Here is a 15,935-nt window from a genome sequence, read left to right as displayed (position 1 = left end):
TTTCTATTCCCTGTATTTCTAGAGAAACTTTCAGTAGATACAGAGCCAACTTTGCTTCTCAGTGTGGAAGACTGAATATTGATGGCAAAGCTTGGGAAGAAATGGTGTCGACAGAGTGAACAACAAAATCGTGTTCTTTGCTGCCAAAGCATCCAGATTTTTCCACCTTTGGCTGGCGAGAATTATGGGCATATGGCAGCTCTCTGTTCTGTCTCATCCCCCCATGTCATCAGCCCTCTTCCTCACCCCTCACCTCAAAGACTCTTGCTTCTTAAAAAAATCAGGCTATTTTAAAGCTGTGACCTGAGAAGCCCTCTTAGGCAAGCCACTCAAGCTGCCTTCTGCAGCAATCCTAACTGCACATCTGCAGCAAAGCTGCTACGGCATTCGCCTGGAAAATAAACTCATGTTTCTATAACCAGACCAGGGGTCCCCACTGTGCTGCTATGAAAAGCATACTATTTGATCATCATTATTATTAGATCAGACACACGAATATTATTTAAGACAACGAAACGGAACTCTTGTTAAAATTGCCCCCGTATGCTTCGCTCTATGTACGTCTCTTCCTTTCTATTTAGCTACTTGTTAATGCTGGAAATGTGATTCCTTCTCAAACCATCCAGATAAGGTGCTTTCTTTCAGGCTCTGTGGCTTTGCCTGTTCTGTGGTCTGCACTTAAGTTACCCTCTTTTGAAGGAAGCCTTGTGGATAAGGAGGGTGGAAAGAAACGGTGGGGGAGGGGAGGTAAAGGGGAGGAGTGGGATGGGGAGAAAAGGGAAGGGCATGTTCGGCCGGTGGCAGAGTTGAGTTTGTTACTCACATGTGTTGGGAAGCATTGGGGTACAGTTTAGAAAACTGTGGGGCTGAGTCCTCGGGGCCGTGGGGCGCAGCGTGGCTGATCACCATCATAACGGGCCTATGGGGATACATTCTCTTAGACATTTTGAAGTAATTAATGCTCTCGTTAGTGATTAAGTCTGTGAAGTAGTCCTGAAACATACATTTGACACAAAACAAAAATTACAAAAGGTGGCATTGATCAGATCACATTTGAATAACTGCTTTCCTCAGAAGCAAGTCACTGCATGAAGGGGTAAGGTCTACAGTAGGAAGGATGACTGTACTCCCCGAGGCAGCAGAACATCTTCGATAATAGAGGAAGCCAGCTGCCAGTTGCTTTCTAGGGTTGCTAGCTTGGTAACACGCGAAAAATGTATGTTAAGTAATACACAACTTAGCAATCAGGAAAAAATTGTCAAGTTGTGTTTGCCCAAGGTAATGATTAATCTGGCAATAAAACTCTAAAACACATGAAACACCAGATACTGGTCTCAGTCTCAGGTTTCATTGATGTAATTCCTTGGCAAAAAATTTAATTACTTCAAGGGCAGGAAACACCCACGCCCACTTCAAATGTACAACTGCAAAATACACACACACATACACACACACATGCATGCACACACACATGCACACACATACACAAACACAAGAAAAGATATTTCCTTCAAATGAAAAATCCACCTGTGGGAATTACAGTAATCACTAATCAAAGCCATGGCCAAAATCCGGGAGCACAGGGAAAAGCTGTAACATTTGATCAGTTAATTTACTTGAAACACTTCAATGGGGAACAGTTGATTTCCTGCAGATTATACTGTGTTAATTGCACAACTAAAGCAATACAGCTGCTGGGATTAGAGCCTGACTTGCTAATAAAATGACTTAACCCACAGTCAGGGGGGCTGATGCAGGTCTGTAAGAGGGAGGGAGGAAATGGAATGAAAAGGAAAGAAAAGATGAAAACTTAAACCACCTGCTTCTTTTAAGTGTGTGCCATTGGTTTGGAGCTCCAGTATAAACTTTATTCAGAAAGCGTTTAGGCAACATTTGCAAATGTTGAAGACTTCCAGGCATGGCTAATCACATGTTGTGGATTTAAGGACCAGAACAGCTGCAAAAGCAGTATCAGAGGGATGGTCTGTGTCACATGTCATTGTTAGGGCAAGTCTACAGGCTATCCCCTTCCTCTTCCAAGGGGGTGTCTGTTTCATTCTTTTCCTCACTAAAAAAAGATATATATTCTTCTCAGACACAGTTGTCTTTGACACTTAATCAGCTGTGATAATGAACAAGTTACGCTGATTTAGTATTCAGAGAGAATCTTGATTACTTTGCTCTCTTTAGGACAGCAGGGAGAGAAAGGTTAATAACTTGAACAAGGAGCATGAAAAAGCATCCCCACAGACAGCAAACGAGAGCAGCGACAATTAGTGCACGTGGTCTGCACTATTTGCATGCAATGATTGTATCCACCCCCGGGGATATGACCTAGGGTGAGTGTTTGAGCCACTCTAAAATGCTTTTTTCTCATCTTTGAAAATGAGGATATTGCTCAAATTTGCCTCCAAGGTCTCTGCCAACTTTTAACTTTCATGAGTTTGGAAGCCTATTAGCAATGTTTATTAATTCATTTGCATTGTTTTCTGAAGGGTTTGAAGGAGATGGACTTACATCTTATCTCTCTCCCACCAAGTCCTTTGTGCTCAAATCAGGCCAAGCATAAAGTGTGCCAACATTAAATCAAGCTCCCCCCTTCTGATTTCTACCAAGTGCTCTAGCCTGTTGGGAGAGGTTGCTAGATAGAGCAGATTCTCGGCTTCTTTTAGATAAACGAGGAAGAGATAGGTATGGCTGGAAGGGAAGGGGATCTTTTAGGCAAATTTGCAGTCTTAAATTCGAAGATACTTTCCCCTTTATTCTTATGATTTGAAAAAAATTTAAACTTAAGTCAGCTAGCATAAAATCTTTCTGAATTTTTAAGTCAAAACTAGAATCCATTTGTCAAAGAACCATGGGGCATATTGATTTCAGTTTCTCTGAACAGATTTGAAAATCCTAGGATTGAGATAGCATTAGAGACTTCTGTGGACTCTTGCTGTGATAGGGCAGGTGTCTGTCACATATACTAAGTTTGGTCACACAGGAGTAAAAGCAAGGAATGTGGTTTTTCAGGCTTTAATTATCATATTTATTTGCTCTTATGATTGTGCCTAAATCTGAAGCTACAGACAAAATATACTTTTATCTCAGTGAAAAGTGAAACAGTACAAGATGAACATTTGATTATGTGGACAAGTTCTTGGTTGGGGCCAGGAGAGCTGCAGGACAAAAATTATCACAAGAAAGAGCAGATAATTCTGGTTTTCTTGATGATACTTTCATCAAAGCCTGATAGCCTTTCATCCTAATGAGAGAGGGAAATCACTGTACAAAGGCAGTGTTCTTTGGGAGTCTTTTCCTTGCCTAGAGTTTAAAATTACCTTACAATTTCTCATTCGAACATTGTGAGAATGTAGAAAGCCAATCTTGTGGATAGTTTAACTCACTGAAAATGGCTTTTCCCCATTTTGCACAAAGTAAATTGATGCAGTATAAAAGTGCCTGAAAATTACCTTTGCATAATCAAATCCATGCTTTTCTTTGATGCCATTGCGACAAACAGTGTAATTATAGAAGCGAGAATTCTTGATTAATCCAAGCCATTCACGCCACCCAGGGGGGATGTAGCTGCCATTATATTCATTGAGGTATTTTCCAAAAAAGGCTGCAGTGGGAAAAAAGAATTATTTTTTCATGTAAAATGATTAATCATAAATAAATGGATAAGTATAAAATTATGACACGAAAAAGAGATGGTTAAACAAAAGTTGACCTAGGTAATAGTGAATGCCAAAATGACACTAGTGTAATACTCCAATCCTTTGCAAAGCATCATAAATACACTTTCCTTTAGAGTAAATAGAGGTAGCACCCAAGTACATGGATTACAGCTCAATAAAACCATCATAATGATCACAGCACTCTGGGTTCTTTTGTTTCTTATGATCCTACTGGAGTAAAATCAGAATATGCCCTTTTGTTAAGTTGATGGAACAATCAGAGAAGTAGGGTGAGATTTGGAATGCAACCACTGGGCAAGTGTTGGAGAACTGAAAGTTTGGTCTTTGTGGTAAGTTTTCTAACTTACTATTTGAGAATCGTGAATTATAATAACACTGTTGAAAAGTTTGTTTTTGTTTTTACATATCCAGAGAGTACACATTTTCCAAACCAGGGAAGCATGGTCAACTCCATTTTTTGAGATACGGTCAGGGTTTTCTATCTCGTATAGTATGTAATGGGTGTTTATGTTATGTGTATTTTATGAATGTACACATCTATTACTGATAATAAAAATTCTGTCAATGCAGAGTTACTATATAGATTACTCATTTTCATAAAATTATAGTACAGTGGAAGTATATGTGTCACAAAAACACCACGGTTCATTAAAAAAGCCACTGAAAGGCCTTCACATTTATAACTTTGGCATGTCACCTCCAAGAAAGACCACTGTGCCACAGGGCTGACTGGGCCTTTCTGAGAGGGTGACTAGAAATTTGGTCTTCTGCCAAAGATGGTGACAGGAGAGGAGTGCGGGAAGAAAAGGGGAAGTTGGGATTCCAGGAACAATATGAGTTCGTTCTTGACGAAAAATACATTGAGGAGAAAAATACATTACAACCTAGCAGAATGGTAGTCATAAATGTATTGAAATACTTCTGAGAGAGAAAGAGGATGCTATTTGTAATTGCTTTAACTACAGAGGAGCAGGTATAAACAAACACTATTCTGGGTAAACTTAAATGTTTGGTCACTAACTCTATTTAGCCACACACATAGCTTTCCCTTCAAGTAAAAAGGGCTAGAGAATATTTTAAAGATGTCTGTATAGGTATATGCGTGCGTGTGTGTATGTATATATGTGCACACACACCCCTATACATACAAACACATGTAGTCAAGTTTTAGTTTTTCTGATGTTATAAAGCTGTTGCCAGATGTCTTCTATGTCAAAGCCATTTCCTGGCTTCATTAAACAGATTTTATAAGTGCCCTTGCTTATATCCATGGTAAAAAGTAGTTCCTGGAAGACTGGCTTGAGATAATAGAGATGAATTTTAGAATTGGGGCACTTTATTGGCATTGGTCTTAAAACACACATTCAAAATTTTAAACTTACTTAATGTACATCATTTTGGTGTCTCTATGGGATGCCTATTTAGCTTGCTTTTATCTTTGATATACAACTACAGACGGTCCTTGACCTACAATGGTTCAACTTAAGATTTTCATATTTACAGTGGTATAAAATTGGTATCCTTTTAGTACAGTACTCAATCAATCCAATGAGATACTCAGTACTTCATTACAAGCCTATTGGCTTTGCGTTTGATGATTTTGCCCAACTGTAGGCCAACATAAGTGTTCTGAGCACATTTAAATTAGATTGGGCTAAGCTAAGCTCTGGTGTTCAGTAGGTTCAGTATATTAAATGCATTTTGACTTACCGTATTTTCAACTTATGATGGGTTAATTGGGATGTGACCCCATTGTAAGTCAAGGAGCACCTGTACCTATAGAATATCTCCATCTGAATGTTTTACTTGCTTCCTAATGCTGTTGCCCAAAATGGAATTACCCGTTTTCCCTTTCTGCTTTACTCCATTCCTCTGAAGGGCATAATCACCCTCCGTGAACCAGGCTTGGCTGTCCAGAGCCTCCTTTGTTTCCATCTGCTTCTGCACTCTCCCTGCTGGGAAGTTGCCACCCCCTATTGGTTCCACCTTGGAAACAGCACTCAAATCCCTTCCACCTTCCCTGGTAACTTACCACCCCTCACACATGCTCATGGTCTCACTGACTTTCCCAGCCGGCTGGAGGAGTCTTTCCCCTCGATTGCCACTAGTTAATCTTCCCAAGTACCCGCACTGGTCACTTCATCCTCTTCTTGCAATCTCAGATAACCCTCATTGCCTGCAGAATCAAGTGTATTCTGCTAGCTTGTCATCAGAGGCCTACCTTGAGTTTGGACAAAATCCTTCCTTTCCAATCCCATCTCCCATTTCTCTGATAATTGTCCCTCTCTCCAGCTAATGTTTCCTCTATTTGCTTTCCGGTTCCCACCTCTCTACTTTTGCTTGTGCAATTCTCTTTATTTGCCTCTTTATATCAAGGCCAGAGCAGATGCCATTTCACTCACAGTCCCTGTCTTAATTACACAACACTGTCTTTGTGGCTCTAATGCCATCTTCCCTTTCTCCATTGTGGTATAGTCATGTTCAGATAGAAGCCAAATAGCCCCTAGACTGTAAGCTTTTTGAGGGCAAACATTGCTTCTGCCTCATCTCTAAGGCACTTCATCCTTGCACAGAGGACAGGGCTCCAGCCTTTTTGTTTCTTGAACTTGGGTTCATGAACCCAATGTATTCTGGGGACTTGATGAGGTCTATACTTAAAAAATTGTGTGATTTTGCTTAAATTATCATTTTTTTTTGAGATGGAGTCTCACTCTGTTGTCCAGACTAGAGTGCAGTGGTGTGATCTCGGCTCACTGCAACCCCTGCCTCCTGGGTTCAAGTGATTCTCCTGTCTCAGTCTCCCAAGTAGCTCGAACTACAGGTGTGCACCACTACACCCAGCTAATTTTTTTTTTTAAGTAGAGACAGAGTTTCACCATATTGGTCAGGCTGGTCTCGAACTTCTGACCTCAGGTGATCGAGGTCACTAAAGTGCTGGGATTACAGGTGTGAGTCACAGCGCCCAGCTGAATTATCATATTTTTTAAAGTTGATTTGGCCTTCAAAATATTTTCATAGAAGAGAGCTTTAGAGTTTCTGAAATTGTTATTTCTTAATTGTTATTTCTGGAGTCTAGATTCCAGTCAGAGAAACATAGCAATGCTTGTTTGTTGAGTGAATGTTTATTTGTTGACTCTATGAATGAGTGAACCAAGTAGGTCATCAGTCAGCCAAGTGTCCACTGCTTAAGGACTCTGCCAGGCACCCTGAGCAGGTTGACCAGTATAGGGCAAAGTGTCAAAGGGTCCCACATCAGGTGACTCAGGATTTCTTTCTGGGCTATGTGCAGTAGGAATTCTTCTAATGAGGAATTCCTGTCTTAGAGATGAACTGACCTTTTTACATAGAACCACAAGATAATTTTCCTTTTCTGACAAAATACAGTATGACTTGAAGCCACAGGCAGCAGACCAAGGCCACACCCCACTAACTTTCAAAAGGGACTGTTTCCAAAAAGCTTGCACTTAACAACCTCAGGCCACATGCTTTCCTTGGCTTCCTCCTCATCCCTACGGGTTTATCCCACTTTTCTCTCCTTTTTTTTTTTTCCCAAAAAGGCAAAAAGCATAGTGGTCGAGAATATAGACCCTAGAGCCAGCCTGCTTGGGTTCAAATTCTGGCTCTGCTACTTGCTAGGGTATCCACCTACATGCAAGCTACTTAACTTCTCTCTCCCCCATTTCCCTTCTGTAAAGTCACTGTGGTGATAATAATAACGGTGGCAGGACTGTTTTGAGGATCGAATGTATCAACACTTATGTAAAGCACTGAAAACAGTGCCTGGCACAAAACAAGGTTCTTATTAAGTGCTCCTACGACTAATATTATTATTAGCCTCACCGTTATCATTATCCTTTTGGCCCTGTCTTTAAATGATTTTCCATTCTTCAGTATAAGGAAATCTCGTACTAGAATTCTTCACTTGTGCACTTGAAAATGTCTCTTCAGAGCTTACGTGCTTTCTTCCCCACTACCATTAATTTTGTGGCAATAAACTCCTCTATTTGCCTTACATTTTCCTGCTTAATTAGTTTTAAATTTTTTTCTGCTACTTTCAGTTACTTCGTTGTTGGGGTTTTTTGTTTCCTCTCCCCACCAAGTCATTCCTGCTCTTTCCTCGTTGTTTTACTTTGTAGGATATTTTGTACTGTTTTCTACCCATTGCCATGGCTATCACCCTTTGACTTAATCCTTCCCTTATAAACTATTCCCTCAAATCTCTTAATAGTCCTTTTTATTTGCTTCAGAACTCCCTCCAGGTTTTGGGTGTCTCTGGGTTAACAGAGCATAAGAAATGTACTCAGTATTCCAGATGTGCCCTCACCCATCACACTCATTCCAGGGGTAACGGGGGCCTTGGGTGTCAGGGTGCAGCACTGTCGGCCTCCAGTTGCTCTGGCCTTTTTGTTGCCTCATGACATTGAGACTCGTTTGTAATCACCCCTGGCCTCTTTCAACATGATGTTTCCTGGCAACGCTCTGCAATTGATTATCTGGCCTTCTAATTATTTTCCTCCAGATGTATTAAATCTCTTTCTCCCTCCCTAAGGTGAATTTTGTTTTCTTGCCCATAATGCCATTATGTCTATGTGTAGATTATGTATAGTTTAACATTTTTCTATCCTTCGGCACTGGCAATTCAACTCAACTCCTACTATCTGAAAACATCACTAATGTGCCATTCACCCATCCTCTTTTTTTTTTTTTTTTGGACACCATGAAGCACGTCCTTTCACAGCTGTTTAAGAAGGTGGGGGAGGTTGGGAGGCAGGGAGAAAGATCAGAAGACCTGATTGTAATTATTGTTGGCTTTAGGCCACACTACTTCTGTCTAGGACAACCTGTTCCATAATGCTTAGAAAATTTTCCTGGAACTATCTGAAGCCAAGGCATTTATTTTTGAGCCAGCAATAGTAACTAACCCAAAGATCTGATGCTGCAGAAAAGTCAAATCTTATTTAATGTATCAAAAGATATATTGAGATTTTAATCCATGTAATTGATAGGATGATGGGATTCATGGCAGTAACTATAAATAAAGATAATTCTGAACCAAGTTAAAATTATGATTTATGTCAGTTTGTATACAGCAGTCTGGTTCCCCCAAGCAGATTGTAAGTTTAGTGAAGACAGGAATCTTATTTTAAATGTCTTCATCCCAATGTCTAGTGTGTTCCAAGCACACTGTGGTTCAATAAATGTATGATATATCTCATCTTTATGTACTTATCAAGAATCTATATCATAATAAAATTAAGAATATTAGTTTGGGTTACTTTAAGTGAATTCTATGTTTAAAAAATCTCATATTAGAAAATAAATATACTTGCTATAAGTAACATAAATTGGTAACATAAAAAGACACAAAACAGAATAATTTATCTAAAATTTTTGATCCAATATTGTATTTACCTTTATTTGACAGAATTTTTCTTTGTCAGAACTAAGGCCTATGATTTTCATTTATCACAAAAGAATTCTTCATAAAAAGATTTATTGCAGATGTCTATTAAATATTGTTCCATCTACCTCAGTGATATGAGGTAGAATTCATGTGATTAAAATTTAACTCATATGTGATTTTATGTACCATATGTTAAGGTTATAATTCGAATACCACAATTGTTAAATGAATCAATATTATAATTAACATGAATATAATAAAGTTACAACATACAGTAATTTTGGACAAGAAAGAAAACTTAGGAATCATTCTAGACGAATCTTTGCATCATACTGTCTAAATCCTCAAAACAAATCAAGGTAGGATGTGATTCCATGATCTTCTCAGTTTTTGTTTTTAATTCTTAATGCTACCTATCAATCATGGATAATTATTTTTACCTTAAAACCTATGCCAGGTTTTATATTAATGTCTATATCCTCCTAATAAATTTAAGCTAATTTTTTTGGAACTGATTTCAGGCAAGATATTCATTTTTATGATAGATAATCCAGTCTCATTCCTATTTCACTTGTCAGAATATGAAGTGCAGTAGACATGTTACTGCATTTTCCCCATCTTGAACATTCAAGCTCTCATAGACTCATATTTTCCATGAGTAAAGTTAGAAAAATTTAGGCTATAGCCAGTCCAAAAATATGCCTTAGTTTGAAAGAGAAAACTCATGTCATAAAACGGTAAATATAATATTGGGTCAATTTAATTCATTTAAATCCATGGATTCTGGATGCCTCCCAAAATAAGCCCCTTAGTAATTTGTCTTCTCTGAGTTGTTCTATATAAAACTTACTCTCTAGATGGATATTTATGTATAACACATATTTCAGTTTCCGTCATTATTTTTCTTAGGTGTGCAGCTAAATGTTCCAAATAGTAAATTTCATTATTAAGAAAACAATAAAATCTTTATACATTGGCCTTCTCCCTGCTAGTTTAGTGTCTTATAAATAATTACATTGGTTTAATACCTACCTACCAATTCTCTTAATTTTCTAAGATGCCTGCCGCTTATGTGTACTTACTTGTGTATTTTCAAATGGGTTGTTGTCCACGGTTGGATCGACAACTATTGTCACGAAGACATTTTTACTTCCTAATTGTCTGAGACACTGTAATGTTTTCCCATGAAAGACAAATTTAAATTATAGAGGTCTCTATCACTGCCATTTCAGTCTTCGAACTTTTTTTTTTTCTTTGAGACACAGTCTGGCTTTGTTGCTCCAGCTGGAGTGCAATGGTGCAATCTCGGCTTACTGCAACCTCTGCATCCCAGGTTCAAGCAATTTTCCTGCTTCAGCCTCCTGAGTAGCTGGATTACAGGTGCCCGCCACCACACCCAGCTAATTTTTGTATTTTCAATAGAGACAGCATTTCGTCATTTTGGCCAGCTTGAACTCCTGACCTCAGGTAATCTGCCCACCTCAGCCTCCCAAAGTGCTGGGATTACAGGTGTGACCACTGCACTCAGCCCCACTGTTTATTCTTTCTGATTTACTAACAAGCAAAACAAGATTTGTTTTCCTGAGCTCATATTATCCTTTTCCTGCTCTTAGCTAAGTATTTGGAAAAGTATTTCCGTTAAAGAATGGTTTTTATTTTGGAGGATGGCTCACTATAACTTGTATTATTACCTACGTGTCTAAACTCTTGGGTTTAGAATCAGATTTAGTTTCCAGGAGCACTGGAAGCAGTCCAGAACACTGACTGAGGCAGACTCCCTGGGCTGCACAAAAAAGTGACAGTCCTCAACAGGTAAGCCTTACAATATGTACACAGTTTCAGCACAGATCCAATTCTTAAGGTTTGATTAGCACCCTGGAGAGAGCCCTGAAGACTAAGGTCCTGGTGCCCGCTCTTCCCATTAGAATGTCAGTCAGATCTGTCACTTCAGTCACTTTATTCTTGTGGGTGTCAATTTGCTCCTCTAAAAATAAGGAAATTGAACTAAATTATCTTTGAGTTTTAGTTAAACTCTCTCAATCCATCTTAGGGTGGATACAGCACAGTAGAACCAAAGCAAGTACCAGGAAACAGTATGCTTAGAGGCAACTGAATTGTTTTTATCCCAGTGACTGGGTGAACTTTACAATGGATGGTGTTTCCATTTTGGCTCTTACCATCTGGATGCTCAGTTCTAAACATTCCACTTTTCCCTACAACTCCAAAGCAGGCAGTTTGTACACCAATCTTCACCTTGACTTTCACTAGTTCTACCCTTTGTTTCTGTTTGCCAGGGTCCTTATGGGTCCATAGCCTATAAAATCTGTAACTCTGTAAGGCATTTTGGAATGAGACAGGATAGAACCATTATACAGAAGAAAGACTGTGGAGTCAGATGCGCTGGGTTCATTCCACCACTGACTAGCTCATGATCATAGATAGACAATTCATCTTTCTGAGTCTTGTTTTTTTCATTGGTAACTCAGGGAATTCCTTTCTTTCAAGATTGCCATAAGAATTAGGTGAGATAATGACAAAAACTAATTCCCTCTTTCTTGCCATCCCTGATTTAGCCCTGAAACAAATTAGTAAACCCTAGTTGACTGCTCTAGGTCCTGGCAGAGCCCTGTCTCACCCTAAATCTCTATTTCTTGTGACAAATGTCATCCGCATCACTCTGGATATGTGAGATTCCCAATCCTTCCAGTTCTATGTCTGCTACTAGAGATTAAATTACAGGGAAGCTGGGAGGTGAAAGGCACTGATTTCACACAACACTTCCCATGAGCAAAACACAATTTGGTGGTTAAAATCAGGAACCAGGCATTAGGGAACCACTACTGATTCTGTTTCTGAGCTGGTCGCACAATATTTGAAATCCCCACCTCAGTTATAAAACAGAGCCAAGTACATTTGCCGTCTATGAACTCTACAGGGATGTTTGATGGATTTGCAAATTGCTTTAGAGTCCTCAGATGAAAGGTGCTATAAATTTAAATCACTAATGTGAGAAAACACACTCAGATAAGGCACTCTCTGTAACCTCTCTGTAACCTAGTTTCTTTCCTAAGCATAAGAAAACACCCTTGAGATGCAGGGGAGGAGCTGCTTCTGTGAGTTGAGATCTTGAGCTGTCTGCGAGTGACAGTGCTATCATATGCACAATCAATATCTTCATCCATAAATAACAAGTATTCAGTGCCCATAGAGCGCTCTGCAAAGAAGCAAATGGCCATATATTTCCTGAATCCAGTGGGAAAGATTAATTTCACTTTTAAAAGAGATGCACGAGAATATTTATCTGAAATCCTTTACTTTTAAATCTTCCAAATGGAGAAACTGGAGACCTGAAAGTCATTTGAACAAGCTTTAATCATAGCATCTTTGATTCTTATAAATACGCCTAGGCGATTCCAGAAAAAAAAAAAATCAACAACAACCCATGTCTGCACTGTAGCTCTTCTATCAACAACCTTGTGTTCTTTCATGAAGAAATGCTACAAAAACCCAAGGACATCATCTACATGCTGGTAGGGCCTTGGTGGTAACATTACCAGAAGGAGCCTTGCTTTTTTCCCAGAAGGATTACCATGATGTTTACCACCCCTTTTGAAAGAAGTCCCCAGTTTTCAAAAAACCGATTAACCAAAACCTCATCTTGCCATGTGTAGGTTAAACAATAATAGTAGGTATAGCAATTAAAATGGCTTTTTTTCCTGAAAGGTAGAAGTGAACATTTGGACATAAAAATGACCACAAGCTCAAGAAACTTTCCAAATCCTGTTAATTATGAATGAACAAATACATGAATCAATAAGGTACACATGTTTAATTTATGCATCAGTTATTCATTAATTCAATAAATTATTTTGATCATCTACTGTGTTCCCAGACCCTGGGGTAGATGCCAAGCAGTTTAAAAACACTTGATCCTTTTTTAGATATTTATTGGAACTTTATGTATTTCATTACACAACGCTTTTTCCTGAGTCTAGGACGTATTACAAGAGGTTCATGGGCTAGAAATGTCATCCCTTACCTGTTCTGTAGCCAGTGTTGTTAAGATATACAGCAAAAGTCCGAGGCTCATGCATCGCCTGCCACGAGGGTGAAGAGCAGTTCTCGTTGTTGGTGTAGACATTGTGATTGTGCACATACTTCCCGGTGAGCATGGAGGACCGTGATGGGCAGCACATGGGGGTAGTCACAAAGGCATTGATGAAGGTGGCCCCCCCATGTTCCATAATCTTTCTCGTTTTGTTCATGACTTGCAGGGACCCTGAAAGGCACAGTGCCAGCATTCTTTAGCAAAGTGAAGCACATGAATGCCCATTTCTATTGTGCCCCTCAGTGCCTCTGTTTCCCTGACTTCTTCATTTCCTTTCCTTGGCTTCAGATAGTCTATACTTTGATTAGCTGTCACTTCTACAACAAAATTAAACATTTAGGATCCTACCACTTTAGGTATTTTGCAGAATAGTAAACATACTTCTCCCCTCTGTAATCACAAAGAAGAAAACACAGGCTAATCTGATAATTAAAGCTAGAATTTTAGATATGGAGCAGATTCAAAGGCCAGCAGCCCTTTGAAGATTATCAGAGAACAATAGCCTGATACACAGAGCATAAAACCCCCAGCCCAGCACAAATGCAATCCACTAGTGACATTGCTACTAGATTACTAGTATAGATTACTACTATAATATTTTAATTATATGAAAGAGAAAAATAATTCTTCCCTATGAAGTCCCATCAAAATGCCTGTGTTTAATAATAATTTAAAAAGATCTTCAATGCAAGTTGCTATCCTCTAGCAAGCTCACCAAATGTTTGCCAGGTTTCCTATTAGGATAACACCATCAATTTATATTTCAACCTATTTATGCACAATTTTTAAAGATAGGTTGTTTGCTTGTTAAAGAGCTATAATTTGATTGCACTCAAAAGTATTGCATGATTGTAAAATATTCCATTTTAACTTTAAGGATGAAATGGTGACACAAGATTGCTGAGGAAGGGAAAAAAAAAACTATTTCGATTACTCTATCCAGCCAAACTCTGCAGCTGAAACACATCCAAACACTGCAGAAAAGCACAGGCCAGAATTCAATAGTCTTTTCAGGACTTGTCAAGAAGCGCACTACAGAGCACTGCAGCCAAGCCCATTGCCTTTGAATCTTGGAGCCTCAGATTTCCAACAGGTCCCACTTCTTCCAAAGAAAGGAAGAAAATCTATGTTTTCCAGCAAGGAAGGAAATCATAATGCAAACCAGGCAAGCATTCAGGGCAGAAGAGAAGTATGCAACAGTCCAAAAAGCCACAGTCAGCCCTGTGTCTTCATATATTAGCTTTTACCATTCACATGATGCATATGAGAACAGGAGGAAGGTTTCTAATTGGGTCTCATTAGAGTTCCCTAAAATATGCTTCAGCGAGGAGCAATCCTAACTGCTCTTTCTCTTCTGGTTGTCTTCAGGGGATCAAGCAACCTTTTGTAGTCAGTGAATAACATGTAGTGAGTGACTACTTCATGCAAAACATTCTATCAACCTCAGCATTCCAGGCTGATCTCCCAAGTGTAGCACAAACAAAAGAAATGGGAAATTTTCTGCTTCTGGTCTTCACTAATAAACTCTCTAGATAGAAAAATCACTTGGGGATATTTGCAAAGCAATGCTCAGGTAACAGTGTGAATATAGCAGTAGCAGGGCATAAAAGAATAGAGGGGGCCGGGCGCGGTGGCTCACGCCTGTAATCCCAGCACTTTGGGAGGCCCAGGCGGGTGGATCACGAGGTCAAGAGATCGAGACCATCCTGGTCAACATGGTGAAACCCCGTCTCTACTAATACAAAAAAAAAATTAGCTGGGCGTGGTGGCGCGTGCCCGTAATCCCAGCTACTCAGGAGGCTGAGGCAGGAGAATTGCCTGAACCCAGGAGGCGGAGGTTGCGGTGAGCCGAGATCGCGCCATTGCACTCCAGCCTGGGTAACAAGAGCGAAACTCCATCTCAAAAAAAAAAAAGAAAAAGAAAGAATAGAGGGAATTTGGAGTGAAAGCTTAATAAGAGTTCTGAGATGAGGGATGAGGACAGAAGGAGGGAAAGGAGGAAGAAAATGTCTGAAGGGTGAAGTATACCATTGGGGGATTGTGGCGAGTGACGTGTGTGATGCTCTGGAGGTGGGAAGAAACTAAGTAGAGTGATGAGAACAACACATTGATTTCCTGGCAGGAAGAGAAATATGGAGAATTCTCTTCATGAAATGTGGAAAGCAGATTTAGCAAATAGCTCAAAGGCTGGGCAGAGATACTGGATGTGATAGAATAGAAAAAGTGAAGGTAGAGTTAGATTCCGTGTCAAAGGCATGAATGGCATGTTCAGAAAAAAGCCCTTGAAAGGTGTTGCTGCTTCAGTGGATTGCAGATCGCAGTGGATTGCAAGCCCCTCGAGAGGTGTTGCTGTTGCAATGGTGGTGTGTGGATTGAGTAGGGCTCACCGCTGGGCTGCAAAGGGTACAGAGGAGGTCGCTGAAGCCGTCTAGCCCTGAGGAGAGAAGAACTTGGACGACTATGCCTCTGACATACAGTGACCCTAAGAAGCAGATCCAAGTGATGTGGTGATGCATGAGAAGGCTGAGAAGTTTCCATCATGAGAAGAAAACTAGAAACCAATAGTTTCACTGAAGTTTCCATCATGAGAAGAAAACTGGAAACCGATAGTTTCACTGAAGTTTCCATCATGAGAAGAAAACTGGAAACCGATAGTTTCACTGAAGTTTCCATCATGAGAAGAAAACTGGAAACCAATAGTTTCACTGATGGTGAAGAAGTAACTAAAGAGGAATAT

At 39.6% G+C, this 15,935-nt stretch overlaps 1 protein-coding gene across 1 annotated transcript in view; it reads right to left on the bottom strand.

Annotated features, from left to right (window-relative positions):
• The window catches only part of SULF1 (sulfatase 1), a 193,549-nt gene that overhangs the window by 68,480 nt on the left and 109,134 nt on the right, over window positions 1-15,935 (bottom strand). Inside the window, 3 exon segments of the mRNA XM_012463652.3 lie at window positions 824-993; window positions 3,459-3,610; window positions 13,130-13,369. Of these exon segments, the coding sequence (XP_012319075.2) occupies window positions 824-993; window positions 3,459-3,610; window positions 13,130-13,369 (562 nt within the window).

The sequence above is a fragment of the Aotus nancymaae genome, unplaced genomic scaffold (assembly GCF_030222135.1).
Source record: "Aotus nancymaae isolate 86718 unplaced genomic scaffold, 86718_ANA_hifiasm-v0.15.2.pri h1tg000036l, whole genome shotgun sequence".
In the NCBI taxonomy this organism is placed as follows: Eukaryota; Metazoa; Chordata; class Mammalia; order Primates; family Aotidae; genus Aotus; species Aotus nancymaae.
The sequence above is the reverse complement of the archived record's forward strand: the minus strand, read 5'-3'. Positions and strand labels throughout refer to the sequence as shown.